At 44.2% G+C, this 24,671-nt stretch overlaps 1 protein-coding gene across 11 annotated transcripts in view; it reads right to left on the minus strand.

The window, feature by feature from the left end:
* Nucleotides 1-24,671, minus strand: part of FHOD3 (formin homology 2 domain containing 3) — a 473,175-nt gene that overhangs the window by 242,754 nt on the left and 205,750 nt on the right. For all 11 annotated transcript variants that reach the window (XM_047697409.1, XM_047697416.1, XM_047697413.1 and 8 more), the window contains exons 4-5: nt 19,160-19,227; nt 11,430-11,535 (exon numbers count right to left, since the gene is read on the minus strand). In XM_047697409.1, coding sequence (XP_047553365.1) covers nt 11,430-11,535; nt 19,160-19,227 — 174 coding nt within the window. The remainder of the gene's footprint in view (nt 1-11,429; nt 11,536-19,159; nt 19,228-24,671) is intronic.

Consider the following 24,671-nt stretch of genomic DNA (forward strand, 5'->3'; position numbering starts at 1 on the left):
TGAAAGGGAGTAAGAGGCAGAGAAGTCCAGATTAGGGGATAGAGGATTACAGAGAATGAGGAAGAGACCAGGGCTCTGGGGGACAAGGGTCCTGAATGTTATGGAGGACTGACTGCTCTTCACCACACGACAAATGGACCGTGGGGGTGCAGACCAAAGATGGGCTGGGTTTGGACAAGATGTACTCGGGACACCCAGGACATGGCTGGCTCTGCAGGTCTGAGGCCCTGCAGAGTGATCTGGGCCGGGACCTTGTGTGTAAGGATGGCCGGGGAAGAAGTGCGAGGAAGAAGAGCGCATCCTGTTGGGAGGCTGGCCTGTCTCCCAAGAGCTCCCAAAACTCCAAAATGCAACAGTCGATGAACACAGTGAGTGACGTTTCCTCAGTAAACTCCAGGCAAGAAGATAATTTTAATCCATGTTTGGGGCTAGGTTTAAAATTTGCTGAAGACATTCTGTACTATTAAAAGCCGGCATTTGTAAGAAGTCCTAAAAAAAGAAGATCACATGTAAGATAAATTTACAGCCAAGGAAATAACCATTATGACTGAAGGTAGCCCTAGCCCGCAGTCCTTCGGGAAGTCTCCCGAGCAAGGAGAGAAGGGCGGGGTTAGGAGGCCCATCTTCCATAAGAATAGAGCAGAAAAATTCCTCATAAACACACAGCAGAGAGATTGGGTCGTGGAAAACTCCACACATGGAAATGGCTGAGTAACTCTGCTTTTTCTTCTTCTATCTCATCTCGGATAAGCTGGAGAAGATGGAGGTTTCTGGAGGAGAGGAACATTCTGGAACGATCTCCTTGGCTGAGACTCTGACTGATAGGATTTAGAATGAAGTTTCTCAGAGACATGACAACACAACATTTCAAGGGGTTTTTTTTGGGTTGTGTTTTATTTGGTCTGCAAACTGGCCTGAATTTCTAGAGGGCTGTAATTCTATCTAGAGTACAAGGCAAGTTTTAACGAAGCATCTAATCCGTCTGGGAAGTAGTCAAGATTAAATGATGATACAAATATTATAGAAAACTATTCAAGTCCACCATTTCTATAAGCAAAAAATGGTCAAGTATCAGCAGTTTCACCTGATTTGGACTCATGATGCTCTGGGTTGGAAACAATGTTTCCCAGGCAGACCTGGCTGTCTACTGCTTTATAAAGACCGCTCTACACAGTGTTTCTATTACTACTTAATGCTTGCTATACTCAACAGTATTAATAACTGATTTTTACTTTAGGAAAATTAAAGCTTCAAAGAAAAGCCTTATTAATCCTAAACCCCCAAAAGCAAAATTACCAGGAAACAAACATTCTCTAAGTACAGGGGGAGAAAGCAGCTTGGAAGAGGGGTTAGAGGGAAAAATCAAAATCCTGTTAAAGCCCAAGTGTTCATGTAGAGTTAGAAACTAAAGGCAGATATGCTACTGGCTGCCAGATGTGGTGAGGGGCTCAGGGTCCCACCTGTCACCTGCCTCAACGGGGGTCTCTCCCAGTCCCTTCCTCTCTCACCTGAGCACTCAGAGGGAAAACAAAGAGCACTTTGTCCCAACAAAGTTCAGGACCCAGCTCTGGCCTTTCCTTGCTTCCACGGGCAAGAGCTCCTCCTCCTGACCCTCTGTGTTCCTGTCCACAGCACCGAGAGACTGAGGCCATGCCAGGGCACAGGCCACAAGCAAGGAGGATATAATAGCAGCACTTCCAGAAAAAATGATACCACAGCAAGCAGCCTCCAAACCACCCTCCTACCAATCTATGCAGAGAACCAGTGAGAAGCGTTAGTGGAGAAGAGTTCCCACAAGCCCTGAGATGAGGCAGAGCCAGCCACAGGCCACTAACTCGGGGGTCCAGCCACATACACCAGAGGCTGCCACAGGTTCCAGGGGAAGGCTGGACCTGGCATTCAATGACCTCTTTGGGAAAATGCCATGTTGTAGAAGGTGATGGACAAAAGATGAGCAAACCCACAGTACCCCATGATCTGGGCAGGACAAGAGAGAGATGTGAGCTGCCCCACCGTGAGCCCATTTTTGGCCCCATCCCCAAACTGGCCAGAAGAGGAGGGACCAAAGTGCAGCTCTTACCTATTCTCTTGGTTTTTTAGAAAGGGGTGCAGGGTGACAAGAGGGGCCACAGATGGGACACTCAAAGCCCTCTGGGGTAGCATGTCTGTCCCCATACACCCACAGTGGCCACAAGAGGAACTCAGCCTTCCTCGCCAAGCAGGACGGGCTATGGTCTTCCTGCCCCTGACTGAATTCCTCAGCAGTGTGGCTGGTCCCACCTGGAGGCCACACCACCAGCAGCAGGCCAGGCCGGTGAGCAGAAAGGTCAGGCTGAGGTCAGACACAGCCAGGGCCCAGAGATCATTAGACACCAAAGCAAAGATTTCAACATGGGGAAAAAATGAAACAAAAGAAACATAAGACCATGTCCTCCAGCTACAAGTGGCCCAGCTACCCCAGCTGGCTGGTGGGTGCCACAACCTGTAGACCGAGTCTCCACCGGGCCAGCTACCCGTCTAAGAAGAGATTCACACACGGAAACATAGCGGGACTGGAGCGGACTCTCCCTCACCGTCTTCACCAAGAAGTTGCTTCAAACGAGGAACCAAGGGCCCCAGTATGTTCCCTGTTTCGAGCAAAACACACCAAGGGCAGGGGTGGAGTGCGAAAGACCCTTCTTGGGAGATGACAATCCAAAACCCAATTTACAGAACAAACAAATAAGGAAAGGCATGGAGAGAATCTTCTCACTCCGTCATGTGGTAAATGTCAGGCCCACCTTAAAAAAGGAAACCAACAAGAATAAATACAGAAACACCAAGGACAAATATACCGAAAATTCTGTAGCCAAGGCAAAGGAACTAGACATCCCACACAAGAGTCAGATGAACACATACAGAAGTTAGGTTCTTGAAAAGTATTTGTCCTGGGACACAGAAGTGCATGTAAGCAATAATTTTGAATTTTCATTTTTTTTTAAAGATTTAATTTATTCATGTGACAGAAAGACACACAGTGAGAGAGGGAACACAAACAGGGGGAGTGGGAGAGGGAGAAGCAGGTTTCCTGCTGAGCAGGGACCCTAATGCGGGGCTCGATCCTAGGACACCCGGATCATGACCTGAGCTGAAGGCAGACGCTTAATGACTGAGCCACCCAGGCGCCCCAGTTTTGAATTTTCCAATAAACATATTAATTCTTCCCAAATTAATTGATGGATTTAACATAATGACAACCAGAATTACAAACCACTTTTTTGTTTGTTTGTTTCTGGCTTTATTTTTTTTAAATAAACATATAATGTATTTTTATCCCCAGGGGTACAGGTCTGTGAATCGCCAGGTTTACACATTTCACAGCACTCATCATAGCACATACCCTCCCTAATGTCCATATCCCTACCACCCTCTCCCGTCCCCCTCCCCCCAGCAACCCTCAGTCTGTTTTTTGAGATTGAGTCTTTTATGGACAAACCACTTTTTTAAAAGGAGTGTTATAATTCATTGGTAGTAATAAGGGTGCCCTAACCACCAAGAGTGTCAAAGTTTAGAGAAAAGGATCACCTGAGGCCTGGAGCAAATGAATAGAAAGGAACACAGGTGGGAGCGTCAATTCCCTTATCCCTTCTCAGGACAGTGATTCAATCCCAAACAAGATACAAATGTACATACCTTCTAACAAAACAACCCTATCCTCCAAACTTTCACCCCATGTAATAGACAAGAAACCCCCTGAGGATTGTGTGCTAGGATGCGTATAAGTCTTCTCAGGCTGCTGCAACAAATACCACAGACTAGGGGTATAAGTGCAGAAACGGACCTTTTTTTTTTTTTTTTTAAGATTTTATTTATTCATCAGAGAGAGAAAGAGCACACAAGCAGGCAGAGGTGGAAAGAGAAGCAGGCTCCCCGTCGAGCAAGGAGCCAGATTCGGGACTCGATCCCAGGATCCCGGGATCATGACCTGAGCCAAAGGCAGCGGCTTAACTGACCGAGCCACCCAGGCGTCCCAAAACGGATCTCTTTAAAGCCCCATCTTTGGGCACCTGGATGGCTCAGATGGCTAAGCATTTGCCTTCTGCTCAGGTCATGATCCCAGGGTCCTGGGATCAAGTCCACATCGGGCTCCCTGCTCCTTGGGGAGCCTGCTTTTCCCTCTACCTCTGCCTCTGTCTGCCTCTCTCTCTCTCCATCTCTCAGGAATAAATAAATAAAATCTTTAAAAAAAAATAAAGCCCCATCTTCAAACACAGCCATATTCTGAGATCCTGGGGATTAGGACTTCAGCATATGAATTTGGGGGAAGTATATAATTTAGCCCAAAACAGGTTGTTACTGCACTGATATCACTGATTATTTTTGATAATAACTGTCATAGCTACAATCCAGGCCTTTCTATGAGCCCTTGAACTTTCACAACACTCCAAATAAAGTAGATATTAGCTCCCTGGAAGCAGCCATAGAAAGCAGTTAAGTAATTGTACCAAGGTCTGCGAGATGTCACAAAGCCAGCTTCCAAGGTCATTTTCAAGCCACTCCAGGCTTGACACAGCTGGGGAGCACACTTAAAGGACAATTCATTTTTATAAAAGGCATGTGTGAAGTAGGCATGAACATGTGTGGGTAGAAAATGGCTTTTATCTTTAATAGGACTATGGGTGATTTTTATCTTTTTTTTCCTTTATATGCTGTTTGCTTTCTATACAAAGGTGTGTTCGCAAACTGCACAATAAAAAATCATAAAAGGCCATTTGTTTTAAGAAAAATATGTACATCATTTTGTTTTACTCCATTTTCTTTTCAGACACGTCCATCTGAGATTGCCTTCAATCCGCGAGCCTTGACACTGACATTCTCATCTCTGGCACACACCTTTGATTAGTGGGCAGTAAGGACTTTCAGCAGTGGATCCCAGGGCACATGATTTGGGACGGAGATAAAGTGCTTTTGTCACGTTACAAGAGCAACCAAGGCAGCAAGTGTCCAACAGGGTCAACTTCTTGTCAACATGCTCTGGCCTCAGTAGGCAGCTCTATCTACCCTTAGCCTCCATTTTTCCAGCTTGGCCATTCAGACTGGAGGATGCCAATATCTGGGTGGTGACACGATCTCTCTCCCTAGATAATACTCGTGTAAAGCCTTTGGTGGGGGAGAAGGCAGAGGCCACTGCTGAGCTCTGCACCTAGTGAGAAACGCTGGGGTGGGGTAGAATGAAAACACTTACTCATGTCAGACTTGAGAGCCAAGTTCACAAAGTAATGACATCACAACTTATGCCCAGCTATGAAAGAATTAGACTCTTCCAATTTCCCTTACCGGACTCCTAGTTTCACTGACTATGATGTCATCTGTCAAAGATTTCAAACTTCCACGCCTACAGGGCACAGAGGCAATGACGTAGGTGAAATAACCCAGGAGCAACACAAAAAGAGGAGGTGGAGACGGAGGTATAGAGCCAGTGGGCCCCATGTCAAGGCAACAGCTGCTTCTAACTCTAGCTAAGGAGAGCCACACAGCAATGAGGACCCTGTGTGGGCTTGAGCATACGGTTTTTCAAAAAGAAGTCAGAAATCCATAATTTTATGTCCAAATCTCCCAATTTTTAATGTCCCTTCTATTTAAAAACTTTTTGACATACTCTACTGGGAAAAAAAAAAAAAAACAACAACAAAAACCTGCCAGTTCAGTTTGGCCTCGTGGGCTGCCAATGCATGCCAGCCAACATGATTCCCTACTAGAACAGTCCCTGTCACACGGACTTAGCATGAGGAGGGACATCAAGTGAGGAAGAGCTCTATCATGGACACTGGCTTCAACCCCCGGGCGCTGGTGACAGACCCCCACCCAGACACTTGTGCCCTTGTGTCATCTCCATCAAAGCCCGGCCACATGGCCGCCTTAAGTCCTGACTGAGCACTCTTAGGCACTCATCTCAGGAGAGGAAGGTGCAGCCAAGACAGGTCAGGGGCGCCCCAGGACCAGTGTATGGGGATAGAGAGTCAAGCCGGGCTGTTCAGTAGAAAACACACTGACCCAGGACCTGAGCTTAGTTCAGGAAGTGAGTAGCTCCCCACTCCTGCTCCCATCCCCACCACCCTGGGGCCAATTTGGGCCCCTCCCTACACTCCCTGTCTGCAATCTGAGCCAAAACCTCTACCCTCCTCCCTTGTTTTAAAATGCCAAAACACAAACTTCTAAGTTTTTCCAGGATGAAGGATTTGGGTTCAAACACCATTTGATCATTTTGTACAACCACCTCCTAAGATCACGAATCTCCTTCCACGCCGTCTATAACATGTCTATTCCTGGTGCTGCCGAAGCCGACAAAAACCTCCTGGCCGGGAGTCTTGAACCTCATTAAGAGATCCCCTAACATGGAAGGCATTTTTCTTTCCCCAGAGTGGAATACAGTTAAGTGATATTTGGCAAAGCACTGAAATTCTCTGGTTCCGGTTTTTCCCAAAGAAATCTGAAATCTGGATTTTTTATTTTTTTTTAGGTCAAATGTTCCAATTTTTAAATGTTGACAGGCATTAAACCATTTTTTAAGATGCATTATAGGGACAAATAAAAAGAAAGGGCTGAGCTACAGTAGTTCTCAGACCTTATCCAGCCGGTGATAGTGATAGAGATGTTTTATGATTAACAGGGACTTTGCTTTACATGAAATGATCAAATCAAATTTCTCCGTGTAAAACTAGCCCTTAAGAAGCAGGTTCCCTTGAAGTACAGCCAGAAAAGGCAGCTGGCCTCACAGAGTCTACTCCTCTCTTTCTCCTCCCCGAAGCAGATCACCTACATACACTCTCTAAATATGTAAGTTGTAGGAGACAAAACAGGGGAAGTGGCCCGTGTGCAGCGCCCCCCAGGGAGCCTCACCAGGGCCCACTGGTTTCACTGTCCCATCCCCAGGGCCTGATGGGGCTCACAGTGAAGGCCCAGTATGGGTGCACAAAGCTCCCAGGAATATACCATTCTAGGTCCTACTTTAATAAGAATAATTGGGAGGTACAAAATTCCACAGGAGACTTATATTAAATACGGGCTATCACGAAAAACTTTAGATCATTTGCTAGAACCATCCAAGAATAATAAGTCAGATAAATATTATTTCTGCATGTTGTGCATTTAGACCTCTTCCCAGCAGCCGGCTCACATTTTTGGAGAGCTCTTGACTAACGCCATAACTCAAAACCTATCTTTACCTCTCAGCAGATACATCCTCTACTAAAAGCAACAAATTCCTGGGCCTTTAAAAAAAAAAAAAAAAAAAAAAGGTTGACAGACGGCTGAGCACAAAAAGAAAGATAAATTAATCGAGTTCTAAAAGCAGATGTGGAAAGCCCTGGGTTCTCCAAATGCTCTTGTTTCCTTTGGATCTGGGGGACTCACATGTGGTCTCATGGAGCAGAGCTCCTAAGGTAGTTTCACGAAGGGCATGCTATCCTCCACAGCAGTTACCAAACAGCCCACTCTACGGGTTGCAATACTGTTTTCCAAACGCCCACCTGTTGATGCAGTTCTGAGGCAAGGGGCGGAGGTCAGTCTGCTCTTCTCCAGCAGGTCAAGTGCACACCCCCAGCCACCTGCCTTGGCAGGCTTTCACACTCTATGCCATGATATTTCCAACCTAACTGCCCCAGGGCACACAGCAATTATTCACACCAGCCCGTCCTGAGTCTTACCCCATCTCGCCCACTCCCCCCATGGAAATCACAACAAAGATGCCTGCCCTCTCCCTCTGCCTCGGGACTGACCCCCACGCTTCTCCTGAGTGGCCTCTGTGGGGCACACTGTGTTCTCCCCAGGAACTGTGAGTTATAAAACTATCAAACTCTGCAGTTTCTCTCCAGATCCACAGCTGGCCTCACCATACCTCACCCAAGGTAATATGGTTGAAGTGCGGTTGGACAAGGAGGCAATTCAAAGGTTGTCCTTGATGTCAAATGTCTGGTGGCTGCTGACGGCTGATCACAACCTTAAAAAGCCTACAGGGGAAGTTCTTCAAAGTCAGAAAGGGGTCAAAGTCAACATGCGGGCTTGGAAAAATGATAGTTTCCTTATATAAAAACACAAAAGGCACACTCTGAGAAATCTGTCATTTGCATTCCTCAGAAGGTACCTTTACCTTCCTGGCATGGGCTCTAGTCAGATATGTCACAGTGGGCTGAGGTTTGCACACGGGGCCCTGCTCACCGGGAGGCTTCTGAGATTTAGTGGACATGGGAAAGGCATGCAAAGGCACCTCCACTCTGTGGGAAACGGAACATCCTGGAGTCACCTGAATGGGAGCGAGCCCTTGCTCATTCTCCAGGGAACACCCGGGAATCCTCCAGCCTTCAGTCAACAAACACGACTGGAAAAGACAGCTCAGAAGGCAAGGCCCTGGTGGCGGCAGTGAAAACACAGAGCCCTCTCCTGCATAAGGAAGGGGTGTCTGCAGTGAGGGTCTTCCATCAGTGGTGTTTTCTACACAGAGAAACAGCACATGGCCGACAGGACTCTCCCCTGGTTGGGCTTGGGTATTCGGATTCTCAAACGTTCGGTAGCAGATGTGGGCACCTTCCTGCTACTGCTAACTGCCAATTAATGAACCACTGCCAAAAATTTAAAAATAAAATAAAATAAAATATAAAATAAAATAAGGAGACAAACCATTGCCACTTTAACGAGAAGCACTGAGGTAGAGAGCCTCACTGAAGGATTCTGCATCTTTCCATCTTTCCTGACCAGGAAGCACAGTTCGCACAGTTCACCATTTGGGGCCCTGTACAGCCACTGAGCAACTCTGCCCCGGCACATTCCCCCCGTGGCAGGGAGGCCCTCCCTCCCTCCCACCCTGAGACACCACAGGGCTGCTCACTAGAAAGAGCTTTCTTGGCAGGGTTGAGTTCTTTCCTCCTAACTCCAGCTATGTGGCGGGTGCTGGTAACTGGATTCGTCAGGCCTAGAGTCACACCTTTCTCTTCTGCTGCCTCCACTTAGCAGAGAGAGCCCTCTTTAGAGATCTCCTTGCAGACAAGGGGCTTCTGACAAAAATGTGGCCTTCCTGGGGTGCCTGGGTGGCTCAGTTGTTGAGCAGCTGGCTCTTAACTTCAGTTGAGGTCACGATCTTGGGGTCCTGGGATTGAGCCCGGCATTGGGGTCCACACTCAGTGGGGGATACTCTTGAGATTCTCTCTCCCCCTTTCCCTCTGCCCTTCCTCTGTGCCCACCCCCTTTCATAAATAATATTTTTTTTAAAATGTGACCGTCCTAGTAAGGGCTTATGCCAACCAGCAGAGCCATTCCCCTCAACCCAGGCTTGGCTGTAGACCAACATTGAGGTTTACCCTGGTGTTACAGTGTAATGACATATCTACACATGCTCCTAGATAAGGGTCAGAAGAAGAAAGATAAACACGTAGATGGTTATAATATTAATTTGATAGAGGGGTGTGTTCATTTGCTTTAAACAGAACAACAACAACAAATCCATACCATGTGAACCCACTATTCAAAATCAGGTAACTTTAGGTTTCTTTCCTTCCAGGTGGTTCGACTTATAAACATCCATAAGCCAGGTGGAAAGTAAACTGGAGGAATTTCCCTCACCCTTATCCCTGTGCCTTTCCCTGTTCTAGGAGTTGGACCTGCGTGAAAGGAAAGCCAAAGATGAGAATCTCTTCAGACACAAAGACAGCCGCAAAAGGAGGCAACATCAGGACCAAGTGTATGGTTCATCTGTCTACACACCCCATAGAAGCTTCCGTGTTTTAACTACAGTAGGGATAGAACCCATCAAATCCATCCTTAAGCCGACAACTCGTAATGAGGATCTACCACACGCCCAGGAAAAGATGGAAGCAGGGCAAAAGGAGGAGACGCCCCAGCTTCTCGAATGCCGTGGAGCAGAATCGGGAAGCTGAGGAATTCTCATGCACACATTTGGCATTTATCAAGAACAGAAACAGCACTGACTCAAAAATATGTCCTTAAATTTTTTTTTTCTTCATGAGCCCTACGCGTTCTCTCTTGCTCTCTGCTGCTGTGGCTCCCCAGGTCCAGGGTCCCTGAGGGGGGGGGGGCTCAGTTGGCTGTGCAGGGTAGCCAGAGACCAGGAGCTTGAGATGTTTTCACTCTGCCTGCCTCATTAAAGTCCAACTATGGACGTTTGAAAGTAAATCATAATTAATATACATGTCCTTCACCCAAGGGAAAAAGAAAAGCACTCTTTTCCCCCCTCCTGTGAACGTAGAATATGGGAGCTGAGGGGTTGCAGGTATACATTGAGATGAGGGAACAAAACCCAGATGAAATGTGTGTGACAGGGCTGGGCACTGCCCCTGCTTGACCATGTCCTAGAGAAATGGACTTTATTTGACAACTGCTCCACGGCTTTGAGTCTCAAATCCTTCTATTGCAAAATGGAGATAAGACTGAAGGACATCACATCTCTTTTTGTAGCTCAAAACTTGATAGCACTGATTTCTTAGATAGCACTAATAATTCCTGCTCTCCCTTGTCACATTTTTATGGGATCAAATAAAATTATTTATATGAAGGTAGACAAAAATACTGTAACGAGAGAGCATTAATTTTATGACCTGGAACAATGCTCAGTGCTTCAAACTCGACGCGTGTCTCACTTTATATCGAAGGAGGGAAGGAAAGAAGGATGGATGGAAGGAAGGAAGGAAGTTAGGAAGGAAACAAAGTTATACCAATAGCTTTCAGAATCATTCTTTAAAGTGCAAGTCCTGGACCCACCCCAAACCTACCAAGTCAGAAACATGAGGACCCAGTGAGGAATGTGAGCTTCTGACAAATGCTCCCAGTAACAACCCAAGTTGGAAAAAAAACTTTTTCCCAGGAAATAAATTGGCCTCTTTGGTTTTGGGTGACTTCCTGCTAAAATGCAGGCCCACTTAGTGTGGTCTTTTCCTTACCAAATGAAAGAGACTGTCAAGAACTTAATGTGAAGCAGCTTTTTTTTTCTTCCTAGTAACTAGGAAGAGATGCGAGGTAAAAACCAGTCAAGTTAGCTCAGTTACTAATGAGTTCTTAGGAAGTGATAAAACCTGATGTGAGTATTATCTTTTGCTACAGAAAGTCTTTATCACCTTAGTCCATAATCCAAGTCTTCTTAAAAGCCCTCAGTATGGATGCTGGACTCTGGGAAACAAACTGAGGGTTAGAGACGGAGGAGGTGGGTGACGGGCATTAAGGAGGGCTCATGCCGTGATGTGCACTGGGTGTTATACGCAACTAATGAGTTGTTCAACACTACATCAAAAACTAGTGATGTACTATATGTTGGCTAACTGAACATAGTAATAAAAAAAAGAAAAGTTAAAAAAATTAAGATAAAAACGAAATAAAAGCTCTCAGTATCCAAGTTCCTGGAGGCACTGCCAGGCCTTTCTTGCCACAGGGATGTCATAACTTACCCCTCAGGATGTAGTTCTGATAGTTCTGGTCCGCCTCAGCGCCCACCTTGATCAAACACGTCAGACCTTCAGCCACCACAAATTCATGCACCAAATCCTTGTCATCCTGGCAGGAAAGGAGGGAGAAAAAAAAAACAAACTTCAAATACTGTCCCCATCCCTCCTCTGTCCAGGCTGTTAAAACTACGGATGAGCCTTTGAAGCCGGACTGACCTCTGAAGATTGTTCTGCTCTATTCAAATGAGGTATCTAGAGCTATTGCCAGAGGAATTTTACAACCAGTCTCCACATTGTTGGTTGCCAAAGACCAATGATTGCCTTCTGGACAATCTAATAAAGATCCAGCAAATGAATCCCGTCAGGAATATTTATAGTGCTCTGTTTTTCATTCTTCAATGATCACCAGGCTCTGCTCCCCAACAGGTCCCCAGGGACGGGCCACATGAAGCTCGCTGGGTTCCAGCAACAGGAAATGTCCGATCTCAGCACAGACCATCAAGGGAAGGATTCAAAGCCACTCGCGTGTTCCAAAAGGCAGTCCTTAGGTCGGCGGATACAAGGGTCTTGAAAATGGTATCTAAGGGAGGAAGCAGATGACTCGACCTCCCAGAATGCTCGCAGAACAAGCTGGGAAGCAGAGTGCATGACCAGCTGTGCGTCAGGGACAGCCACATGACCCCACACAGGGGCCATTCTGACAGGCCAGCAGACTCCGTTCCCAGAAGGCGGGCTGTGGAAGGAATCTCAGGGACCACCTAAGTTGGTGGTTCTCAAAGAGCAGTGCCCAGACTCGAAGGTGGCATGAGCATCACCTGGGCACTTGTTAAAAATGCAAATACCACAACTGCCTATCTAGAAATCTCTACGGTGAGGCTCAGCAACGTGTGCTTACCGCACACTCCCGGTGACTCGGGAGTACTCAGATGGTCCTCACCCCTGACTCCTTCCCACTAGGATTATCTGGGGAACTTTAAAAAGGAGGAGAAAGCAGGACCCTGCGCAGATGGATTTCATCAGAGTTTTTAGGGCTGGGACCCCAGCTCTGTTACTAAATTCCCCAGGAAATTAGGGTAGCCAGTTCAAGGACCACTGACATAAGCCTACCTTCTCTTTATAGGTAAAGACTCAAAAGTTTGGCCGAGATCACCTATGTCCATCCAGCCAGCCCCATCACTAGCCCCATCACTAGTCCTCTCTAGGACTAGTACCAAGTCCCAGAGAGCTCTTGGAGAGGGGTTTTTCCACTACTATTTCAGGAGATTTCCTCAATTGGACGGTGCCTGGTCTCAAATGCAGCTAGTCTAAGACTGGAACATTCATCTTCAATTATAACAACAGAGCAAAAATTAAAATTTAAAAAAAAAAAACCTCAGTGATGTAAATAGTAGAAAGCTTAATGGAATAATGAAGGGTTTTTATTATAGGAATGGTCAGCAACCATGGTTTATCTCCAAAAAAGAAAAAAATAATTTAGAGAAACGGGCATACTTCTCCTGTCCCTCTGTGAAATCAGCCCCTCATTCTGATTTTATGGCATTTTCCAATTATATGGATGGAGGACTTGACCTAAATGTGGGCAGGGCAGGCCAGGCGAAGGCCCCCTTTGAACCCAGAAAAGACTCTCAACGTTCAGAGGGCACTGGTGGGGAGGTGGGGAGCAAAGCTTGTGCCCTGAAGGTAATGAAAGGCAGCTGTGTTAACTCAGACTTCAAGATAATCATGGTTTTGGAAGCAAGAGAAGATGGGACAATATCATGAGTTTTTGGAAAATTACTTCACACTCGTATGTATAAAGGAAATAAAAATAATTCTCCCTCCATCCATATCCTTTTCCACCAGCATATGTGAAAAGTGAACATGTAGGTGAGCTCATGTCTAGTCAGAACGTTTTTCCAAGCATGTAACAAATGTGTATTACTTTAACTAAAACTAGATTCACACATGACTTCATGGTGAAAAAATGAGAACAAGCCTCAAGAAATCACTCAAGCTAATCACCAATATTTTTTTTAAAAGATTTTATGTATTTATTTGACAGAGATCACAAGTAGGCAGAGAGAGAGAGAGGAGGAAGCAGGCTCCCCGCTGAGCAGAGAGCCCGATGCGGGGCTCGATCCCAGGACCCTGAGATCATGACCTGAGCCAAAGGCAGAGGCTTTAACCACTGAGCCACCCAGGTACCCCGCTAATCACCAATATTAATACAGCAGAGTTGGCTGCCTGGCAAAGGTCCTTGGAACAAATACGAACAGGGGAGACAGTGTTTATAAAAATTCAGAACCTTAACTACAATGTATGTACATATGTAGATAAGGCAATAAGTAATAGACATTCATGGACAATAAATTGTGGAGAATGTCCTCCAAATTGTCAATGCCTGAGATGTTGAACATGTATTCTGAAATACTTAGGCATTAATAAATGATTTTTAAAACATTGGTTTCTGATTAGCATGAAGTCAAAAGGTTAACACCAACTGATAAGAGATGATCCCTGCATTTCTGAATTTTCTGCACTAGCCATACTTTAACCTGTGATTTTTTTTTTTTTTTAATGTCTGTTAGTCAAGGAACATTCAACTCAATGCAAAAGACCAGGGACTTTGTATTTTACACGCTTATACTCTAAGGACCAGAAAGAACCCCTGCATGTAGAAAACAGGAGATGATGGAAATGCAGACTGTGGGTGCGGGAGAAAGCTATCCAAGCTCCAGAGAGCTTGCCGTCTGCATAATCCATTCAACGCCCAATGATGCCTGCTGTGGTTTAAGCTGTTCTGTGCCCACATGTGTGTTCTTCCAAACAGATTATACACTGCGGGTAGCAAGCACCTTCTTTCTTGCCTACATAATGCCGGCTGCTCAGAAATATCTGTTTGGGGGCGCCTGGGTGGCTCAGTGGGTTAAGCCGCTGCCTTCGGCTCAGGTCATGATCCCAGGTCCTGGGTTCGAGCCCTACATCGGGCTCTCTGCTCAGCAGGGAGCCTGCTTCCTCCTCTCTCTCTGCCTGCCTCTCTGCTTACTTGTGATTTCTCTCTGTCAAATAAATAAATAAAATCTTTAAAAAAAAAAAAAAAAGAAATATCTGTTTGATGAATCAATGGTAGAAACAACATCCCTGAGAATTCAGAGTTAACACTATGGAACAAACTCGGTGAAGGAAAATGCAACAAAGACCCCAAACATGTTTATTTTTGTTTTATTTTTAAGTTTTCTCACCATGGAACACTTTAACCATATACAAAAGAAGACAGAACAATTTAGTGAACCCCAGGTGCCAATCAATCAATTCATACCAATCCTGTTTCTTCTATCACCCCATACTAATTTGTCTGTCTGCTGCCATGTTAATTTGAAGAGGATCCCAGACATCACATCATTTAATCCATAAATACTCCAAAATGCATCTCCAAGATGCAGAAACTCATTTTAAAATTATGTACTCACAATAAAAAAGACTAATATTTTATTATTCAATGTCAAATCCGTGACCCAAATTCTGTTTCATAAATACCGTTTTGTGTTTTTCTGTGTTTGTGTCTTTGTTTTGTTTTTTTTTACATTTTGTATCACGATCCAAATAAGACACACATGTCGATTTAAAGGTCTTTTAATTCACCTTTTTTTCCCCTTGAAATTTATATGTTAAAGAAACTAGGTTATTTGTCCTCTGTAACTTACAGTCTGGATTTTGTTGACTGCACCAATGTGGTGTAGATTAACATGCGCTTCTTAGTTCATTTATAAACCGGTTGCTGCATATGGAGACATGATGAGATCTAGGGTTGATTTTGTTGGCTTAACCACATCATAAGTGATAAAGTGAATTCCCATGAGGAGCCACAGACGATTGTATCTCATTTCCACCATGTAAGCAGGCCTTATGCTTAATGCCTTGATCCATTCACTGAGGGTTGCAAAATCGTGATACTTTAATTCTACTATTCCCCTTTACTTATAAGCTATAAGATTATTACAAACAATACTTCCTCCCTCAACTACTGTTTGATTATCCTAAAGTTCACATAGAGAATTTACTGTTTTTGGTGCAATTGTAAAACTCCCTAGAAGAAAACATAGACAATAATTTTTTTGACACCAGCCCTAGAAACATTTCTCTAGACATCTCCTAAGGCAAGGGAAACAGAAGCAAAATTAAACTACTGCAGCTACATCAACATAAAAAGTTTTTCACGGTGAAGGAAACCATCAACAAAGCAAAAAGGCAACCTACTAACTGGAGGAGATATTTGCAAATGATGTATCCGATGAGGGGTTAACATCCAAAATATATAAAGAACTTATACAACTCAACACACAAAAAACACAAATAATCCAATTCAGAGCAGAGGACCTAAAAAGACATTTTTCCAAAGGAGACATCCAGATGGCCAAGAGACCAATAGACACATGACAAGATGCTCAACATCACTCATCATCAGGGAAATGCAAATTAAAATTATAATGAGTTAACACCTTGCATGTTTGACTGGCTAAACTAAAAAATGTAAGAAATAACAAGGGCTGGTGAGGATGTGGAGAAAATAAAGGGTCCTCAAAAAAATTAAAAAGAGAATTACCATATGATCCAGTAATTCCACTATGGGGTATGTACTAAAAGAAAATGAAAACACTAATTCAAAAAGATATATACACTCCTATGTTTACTGAAGCATTATTTACAATAGCCAAGATATGGAAGCAACCCATTTGTCCTTCCACTGATGAATGAGTAAAAAAGATGCACTGTGTGTACACACACCCACACACACACACACACACACACAGTGGAATATTAGTCATAAGAAAGAATGAGATCTTGCCATTTGTGGCAACGTGGACGAACCTAGAGGATACAATTCTAAGTGAAATAAGGTCAATCAGGGAAAGACATATACTATATGGTTTCACTCATTCTGTTTCAAATAAACAAAATCTTTTAAAAAGTAAATAAATAAATTCAGGAATATAGAGTTTTTAACTTAACCACTTCTACCTTTCTTTTTTTTTTTTTAAAGATTTTTATTTACTTATTTGTTAATAAGAGACACCGAGAGAGCAGAAGCAGAGGGAGCAGCAGCAGAGGGAGAATCAGGCTCCCCACTAAGCAGGGATCCTGATGCAGCGCTTGATCCCAGGACCCTGGGATCATGATCTGAGCTGAAGGCAGATGCTTAACCTACTGAGCCACCCAGGCACCCTTCTTCTACCATTCTATCTTCTTTCTCCCACACACCAAGAATCCTAACCCTGAAGACCTCTAAGAATGACAAAGTTAGAACACACACACCGGTCTCAGAAAAGCAATACAACATCAGCAGCAACAAGATTATTATGAACAGCTGGGGCGCCTGGGTGGCTCAGCGGGTTAAAGCCTCTGCCTTCGGCTCAGGTTACGATCCCAGAATCCTGGGATCGAGCCCCACATCGGGCTCTCTGCTCGGCGGGAGCCTGCTTCCCCCCCTCTCTCTGCCTGTCTCTCTGCCTGCTTGTGATCTCTGTCTGTCAAATAAATAAATAAAATCTTAAAAAAAAAAAAAAGATTATTATGAACAGCTGATTGTGTGTGTGGTTTCTTTTTGTTCTTAGAGCAGATTTACTCAACATACACAGATCACAGTGTTTTAAAGCCACTGGGAATAACGAACTCTTCTCTGTTCAGTTCAGCCACCAGCTGGACACTCAGTGAGGTGAACACAGGGATGAAAGAAGTCAAAGCGCAACAGCAACAGCAGGCAGGTTGAGGAACTCTGGGTCCGGGTGAGGAGTGGCAGGAGCATGGCCCTCTGATGGCACAATTAGTCCAGCCCAAGTGTAGCTGGGGGTCTGAGTTAAAAAGAAGGATGTAATCGAGGGCAAACAAGTTTTATTTTGTTCAGCTAAGGAACAGAGAGATATACAGATGGAAATTGCTAAAGACTGAAGACATAGGCATCTTCTAGAAGACTATCCAATTCACCTAGTCCATTCACCCCAAAGACCCAGCGATGAAATCCAGGGAGCTTGTATATAGCTAGACTCAGATGGATGCCCTGTAGTACCTTAAGTTGTATACTAGATATAGGGAACGTCAGAGGTATTTGAAGGGACCGAGAGGAGTCACTTAGGGAGAGGGACCCTAGCAGGAGGGGACAGCAGGAGATAAACTGAGAGACACAGAGAATGGATGTGGGGTGGCAACACATTCTGGCATGAAACCAATGGGTCCAGGGGCAAAGGTGCAGAAGAGTATGGCTTGCCCCCAGATGGCAACCGCAAGTAGAATTTAGGATGCAGCCAAGGGCAAAGAAGTGGGCAGCAAAGGCCACATCCACAGGGCTTCCAGGTTATACTGAGAATTCCAGATATGATCCAGAATGCTGCATGGAACCATCAGGAGAATGATTTCCTCAAAAGTCTCTGGTAGGAAATTAAAGAACAGACTGAGATAGAGAACCAAAAGCTGGCAGTGCCCCAGGACAGCTGTTTGCAATTTTTCCAGAACTAACAGCCTGAAGGCAGAACCCAACCCCAAGTATCTCGGAGATGTGCAGTATGAGGAGGCGATGACATGGTAGGTTCCCAACCGTAACTGTCAGGAGAGCCGAGAGGACTCATGTCCAGAAATGCCGACCCTGAGAAGGGACTCTGCTCAGGGAGAAGGTGTGGGCGTGGTTGAACAAGTTTAAGGACCAGCGGCATGAAAATGTGCAGATGGGATGGATGGTTGACCTGTCTTTTTGCCAATCCCTTCTCAGGAAGACATCCACAAGGGCACTGCTTCTCTGACACAACTATCACTGACGATGAAAATTTTTTAAGAATGCGGCTAAGACGGGAGCTGAAGGGAAGTAGACCCTATATTCCCTAGGGTCCAAAACCATCACAGAAGGAGCAATGAGCCCATAGAGACACCATTTCTTGCAAGTGCCATCCTGACTCTGCCCGGGCAGCAGCCTCTTTCTCCTCCCCTGGCTCGCTCGCTCGCTCTCTCTCTCTCCTCAGCAGTCTCTCATAAGTGAGCAGCTTGGAGCTTGTCTGCACTTCCGTCCTAGGCTCCTGACTTCCTCAGGGCAGGGAAAGAGGGGAGGCTTAGGAGCAAAGGAAAAAACGGACCCTGAAAGCAGGACATACACATGTGCACAAGGGACATGTCCTGAGCAGCATGGTTTGTAACACAGCCAACACTGCAGATAAAGCAAACTGCCTGCCAACAGAAGAACGCACGGGGCTACTTGTGCTGTATTCATACCCGAGAACACCCAGAGCCACACCAGCCCATCATGCCTACGCCTGGCCCACATTAGTAAGCAAGCTAGAGTACGACACATGCAACATGTCATATGTGAAGTTAGCAGAAAAGAACACAGACACTGTTGGAGAACCTTCACCACCAGCCCAGAAACACGCATGCACATGACCATCAGCAGAGAGGGGGGACCCGGGGCAGGAAAATGATGCTTGGAATGAGGGAGAAAACAAGACCTCAATTATATCCGTAGTAGGTTTTTCTTTGTAGAAGTCGGAGGTCAATATGGAAAAACATGATTTGATCAAGTTGTCATTACTTCCTAATATTTGAAATATTTGATATGGTAAAGATACTCTCACCGTGAGATTTTGACCTCACTGACATTTTAATCCAAGGAAACTTTTCTTTCTGTAATCAGTAAGAGGTAGAAACATGTCTGTATCTAATTCCATAAGCAATGCACAAACAGGACCTAAGAGCATGCTTTTCTTCTTTTTTACCTGAAATATTTGCTTCAGGGAGAAAAGGGCCCTTCTTAAATCTCGCCCACTGGAGTTGTACAGTTTCTCTGGAATAAAAAACATAACATAGAGAATTAATTAAACTGACTCAATGAACGGTAAAAACACAGGATGTGAACAATGAACAGACTTTCCACTGGGGAGGTGAGTAGACGGAAGCCATGGAAGATCGCCCCCTCACGTCCAACAGTGCAGAGAACAGCCTGGGCTGCTGCAGGTGGCCGGAAGAGGGGGCGAGAGAGTTGTGGAGGACAAGGCCCCACGTGCACCCTCAGCCCCCACCCTCCCTCTCTCCAGACTTCCATTTCCAGATGCTTGTCGACCATTGCACTTAAAGGCCAACTATATCCAGAAAATTAACCCAGCCAAGATGGAATGCATCCCTCCACTTCCCTCCTTCCTTGCCTCACAGCCCCTGACCCACCATGCTTTCTGCAGCTGGGCTCAGCTTTGAGGCACCTCCTTTTCCCCAGGATCCAACCGTCACCTTAAGAGATCTAAGGACAGGAGTAGTGGCTTTCAGGACTGGATTCCTTGGGGATGGCTCTGTAAATAGCCTTAGCTCTGGGTCTACCTGGGCTTTCACTCATGTTTAAGGATGGGTCTGGCCCTGAGCAAGGCAGATGGAGGAGTCCTGTATCAGTCTTCTCTGGCTCAAGACCCAGGCCAACTCCTATAACCCCCAGTGTTCTGTTAGTCACATTTAACATGTATCAGTTAGGCCAGGCCTAAGGAATAAGGAGGTGACCTTGACCTAGGACTTATCCTCCAGAGGTCACAATGTGGCATGGAGACAAATGAACTTGCCAAAATTACTAGTTAGCCAATGGAGTAGAGCTCCAAAGTGCTGAGGTCAGGAGGAAGTGAGAAACCAGTTATTCCAGTGTATGTAGAATGCCTGGGAGCATGGACTCTGCTCAGCTTCACACAACTCAAACTTGGCCCTGATCTAGGTGACTCAGGGGTCAGGTTAGGTTCCCAACAGCAGGTACCAGACTGACCCAATAAAAAAATCATCCAACATGTATTTCCTGAGCACCTGCCAGGAACTGCTCTAGGCAGCCGGTAGTCAAGAGTAGAGTTAATAAACTCAAGGACTAAGCAGTCAGAAAGCCTACATCTCAAAGCTGGGGCCACTCCCTACTTGCTACATGACCTTGAACAAAGTAGTTTATTTTTCTAAGACTCAGATCCCCTGTTTATAAAATAAGAACATGCAACAGCAGATTTAAAGGAAGACAGTTTTTGTGTTAAACACTGATACGGTACAGGATGATGCCAAATTATTTAAAATGTTAAAGAATAAAGCAGTCAAAAGCAGTATCATGCTGGAGGCCAGCCTCTCTGGGCTTCAATTTCAGCATATGGCGGGCAATGCGCAGAACCACACTGCCTGCTTATGTCACAGACTTGAGTAGAAGGACACATAGGTCTGTGAGAGTTGGCAGAAGTCTGGCCATGAGAAGAATATGCCCGCTTGCACAGTAACTTTGGAAGGGAACAGGCTCCCACCCTTGATTTAAAAGGCTGTAGGGTAGGTGGGGCTCAGATCTGCACGGCAGTAGCTGCCCCCAAAGGCCTCCCTACAGACATCTTCACTTTTCCCATCCACTCTCTACCCAAGGCCAGAAGGGTTGGGAGAAAAGGATCACCTGATGACATCACTGGTCCCATTTAAACCCTTCAATGGCTGCCCCTGCACTGAGAATGAAATCCAAAATCCTCTGCAGGACCTGTCAAGCCCTCGGTCATGCAGCCCCAGCCCCCTCATCACTATGTTGCAGACTTGCTGGTCTCATCCAGGCACTGGGCAGGTCAGGTTCCTCCAGACGCAAAACCTAGGAAAACCCCAGTAAGGGATAGAGGCTAGATTGTGTCAGTTTGGGGGTCTAGGGAATGGGTGGGTGGTGTCTGATCCCAAGAGCTTCTAAACAATATGCAGTCCATGATCACTTACTGACTATGAAGAGTTTTGATTAAGACAGAATGCATCATCTTCCTAAAAACAAGACCCAAGAAAACTCCAGAGAAATCAGCCATCCCTAAAATAAACATCTTGTTTATCACAGACCCTAAGACATGAGGCCCAGATAACTTTCAAGCTGACCTCTAAAGTGTGTGCATAGCCTCAGCATACACAAGTAATAAATAAGTGGAGTGGACGGCATCACCCCTAGGTCTGGTCCCCAGGGTGATCACTCCACAGTTTCGGCAGCTAAACCTCTCTGACTTGTCAAATTCTGAGGACAGAAATTTTTATTGTTGCCAGAACCATTTCTAATAAATAAGAATAGATCAGATGCAAGCATAGGAATATATAAACTCCCCAAAAGAGGAGCAGATTTATCCTATCCAGTAAGAACATCTGAAAAGTGTCAATTCCAAGTACCTCTTTATAAGGTAATAAGACTTGCAGTAGACTTCTCTTGCGCATGTCCCACTAGATGACAAGCAGAAATAGGTCTTAAGTGAATTTACAACATCACAGAGTTAGTTACTGATGATGTGTCCTGGCTTCCAATTCATGTGAATGAAAATTATGGTTAATTATATTCAGATTGTTAAGGTTTTTATACTCAAAATCAGGTTTTTTTAAAAGTTTGAGAATGACAATATTTTGTTGAGGATTTTTTACATGTATATTCATGAGGAATATTCATGATCTGTAGTTTTGTTTCCTTCTAACGGCTTTGATGTTGAAGCAATATTGACTCTCATGAGTTGGGAGTATTCCCTCCTCTTCTACTTTCAGAACAAGTCTATGTAGACTTGATATTACACATTCTTTAAGTGTTTCGCAGAATTCTCCAGTGGAGCCACCTGGGGCAGTGGGAGGCAGGGAGGAGTTCTCTGTATTGGGAGGTTTTAAACTATGAATTCAGTTTCTTCAATTACGATAGGGCTATTCTGATTATTTCTTCTTGAATGAGCTTTGATAGTTTGCATCTTTTAAGGAATTTTTCCAAATCATCTAATGTGTTAAGTGCATGGGCATAAAGTTGTCATAATATTCCCTATTACCCTTTTATTGACTACAGCAATCTCCTCTCCTATCCCTATTATCGGTAATCAGTCTGTCTCTTTTCTCCACTTAGTCTGGCTAGAGGTATATCCATTTTATTGAACTTTTCTTTCTTTTTTTTTTTTTTTAAAGATTTTATTTATTTATTTGACAGAGATAAATCACAAGTAGGCAGAGAGGCAAGCAGAGAGAGAGGAGGAAGCAGGCTCCACGCCGAGCGGAAAGCCCGATGTGGGGCTTGAACCCAGGACCTGGGATCATGACCTGAGCCGAAGGCAGCGGCTTAACCCACTGAGCCACCCAGGCGCCCCTTATTGAACTTTTCAAAGAAGCAGCTTTTGATTTCATTGTTCTTCCTTTTTCTTTTCTGGCTTAATCATTTTCTTCTTTCTGCTTGCTTTTGGCCTAGTTTGCTCTTTTTTCCTACTTTCTTAAGGAAATTCAATAACAATTGATCTGAAACCTTTCTTCTTTTCTAAGTAGGTAAGGCTATAAATATCTCCCTAACTGCTGCTTTGGCTGCATTCTGCACAGTTTGCTATTTTGTGTTTTCACTTTCATTCAATTTGAAATGGAGTGAATGCTGAACATTTCTTTCCAGTCAAAAGAGAATAAGTCCTGTGGTGGTTTTTTTGTTTGTTTGTTTGTTTGTTGGACCTATGGTTTATTTAGAAGTATACTGTTTAACTTCCAATTATTTGGGAATTTTTCACATATCTGTTACCAATTTCTAGTTTCATATCTTTATGATGAGAACATAATCTTCATAGGACATCAACTATTTTAAATTTATTAGTGTTTATTTTATGGCCCAGAATATGGTTTATCATGGTGAACATCTCACATACACTTGAAAAGAACAGATTATTCTAGAAATATCCACTAGGCCAAACTGAGTGGTAGTGCTGTTCAGGTGTTCTATATTTTCATGAGCTTCTATACATCACTGAGAAAGGAGTGTTGAGATTACCAACCCTGACAGTGGATTTTTCCATTTTTTTTCTTGCATCTGTATGAATATTTGCTTTAGGAACACTCTGCCTTTCTCTTGTTATGGGCACTCACATTTAGGATTGCTACGGCTTCTAAGCGAATTAACCTTTTATCATTATATAATGTCTTTCTTCATCTCTGCCAATATTTCTTGTTTAAAGTCTATATTTTTAATATTAATATGATCAGTTTTGGTTAGTATTTGCATAGTTTCTGATAGAGTTGCAACTTGTTTTTATCCAGTCTGACAACCTCTATCTTTTAATTGACATGCATTCACCATATTTTTAACCTCTATGACATCACCTTTGATGGGAAACATCCTTGTACAAATGCCAAAAAATCTTTGAGTGGTGCCCAAACACTCTCCCCCTCCTTTTTTTTTTTTTTGCCAAGTCTCTTTTAATTAGAACAAAATTTCTTTCTTTTTTTTTTTTTTTTTTATTTTGCTGTGGGTTTTTTTTGGAGAACGTGGTGGGGAAGGAGGGGTAGAGAGAGGGGGAGAGAGTATACTAAGCAGACTCTATGACCAGGACAGAGACCAGTTTGGGGCTCAATCTCACATCCCTGAGATCATGACCTGAACCAAAACCAAGAGCCAGATGCTTAACTGACTGAGCCACCCAGGCACCCCTATAATTTCTATTTGAAAAGCACTATTTCAATCGCCCTTAATTTAAAAAACTGTTTATAGTCATTCATTTAAATAATTATTCCAAACAAATCTGAATAACAAAATAGTAATGTCCCCAAATAACTCTTTTATGCAAAACAATTATCACTACAAACTTCAGAGACAGATTCACATCTGTCGCTGTGGCTTTTTACTATCAAACGCAAAACATCAGCTGTCCTATTTAAGGACATTACATATTTTGGCTTAAACGTCCTTTAAAAGGCAAAGTGTTTTAAAGGTGAGGGCTAGATCAGAAATCTTTCCAATCTGTCACCTGTTAAGTTGTAGTTTGCTTAATTTAAACTCTTTGCAAAACCAGCTAGCAGTGAAGCTTCACTTTTATGGACCAAGATATCCTCTCCCACAGTACTATAAACCATTTTTTTCTGTACACAATCAACATTTTTAAGAATGTCATGCATTGGTCTCTGTAACATATGAAAGCAACATTGAAATCATCACCATTGTGGTTGAAATAAAAATGACCACGTTTTTATTCAAAGAGCTATTACTCTAAAGTACTGTCTTTTTTTTATTTTTTTAAGGTTTGATTTATTTTCGAGAAAGTACGCACTCAGGGGCAGGAGACAGGACAGAGCAAGGAGAGAGAGAAACTCAAACACACTCTTCGATGAGCACAGAGCCCAAGGACACAATCCCAGGAACACAATCCCAGGACACTAAGATCATGACCTGAGCTGAAAGCAAGAGTCAGATGCGCAGCAAACTGAGCCACACGGACGCCCCTACAGAACTGACTTTTTTGTAAGATCACTGATATTATCTTTTTTAACCAAAAT

Source organism: Lutra lutra, chromosome 12, assembly GCF_902655055.1.
Source record: "Lutra lutra chromosome 12, mLutLut1.2, whole genome shotgun sequence".
NCBI lineage: Eukaryota > Metazoa > Chordata > Mammalia > Carnivora > Mustelidae > Lutra > Lutra lutra.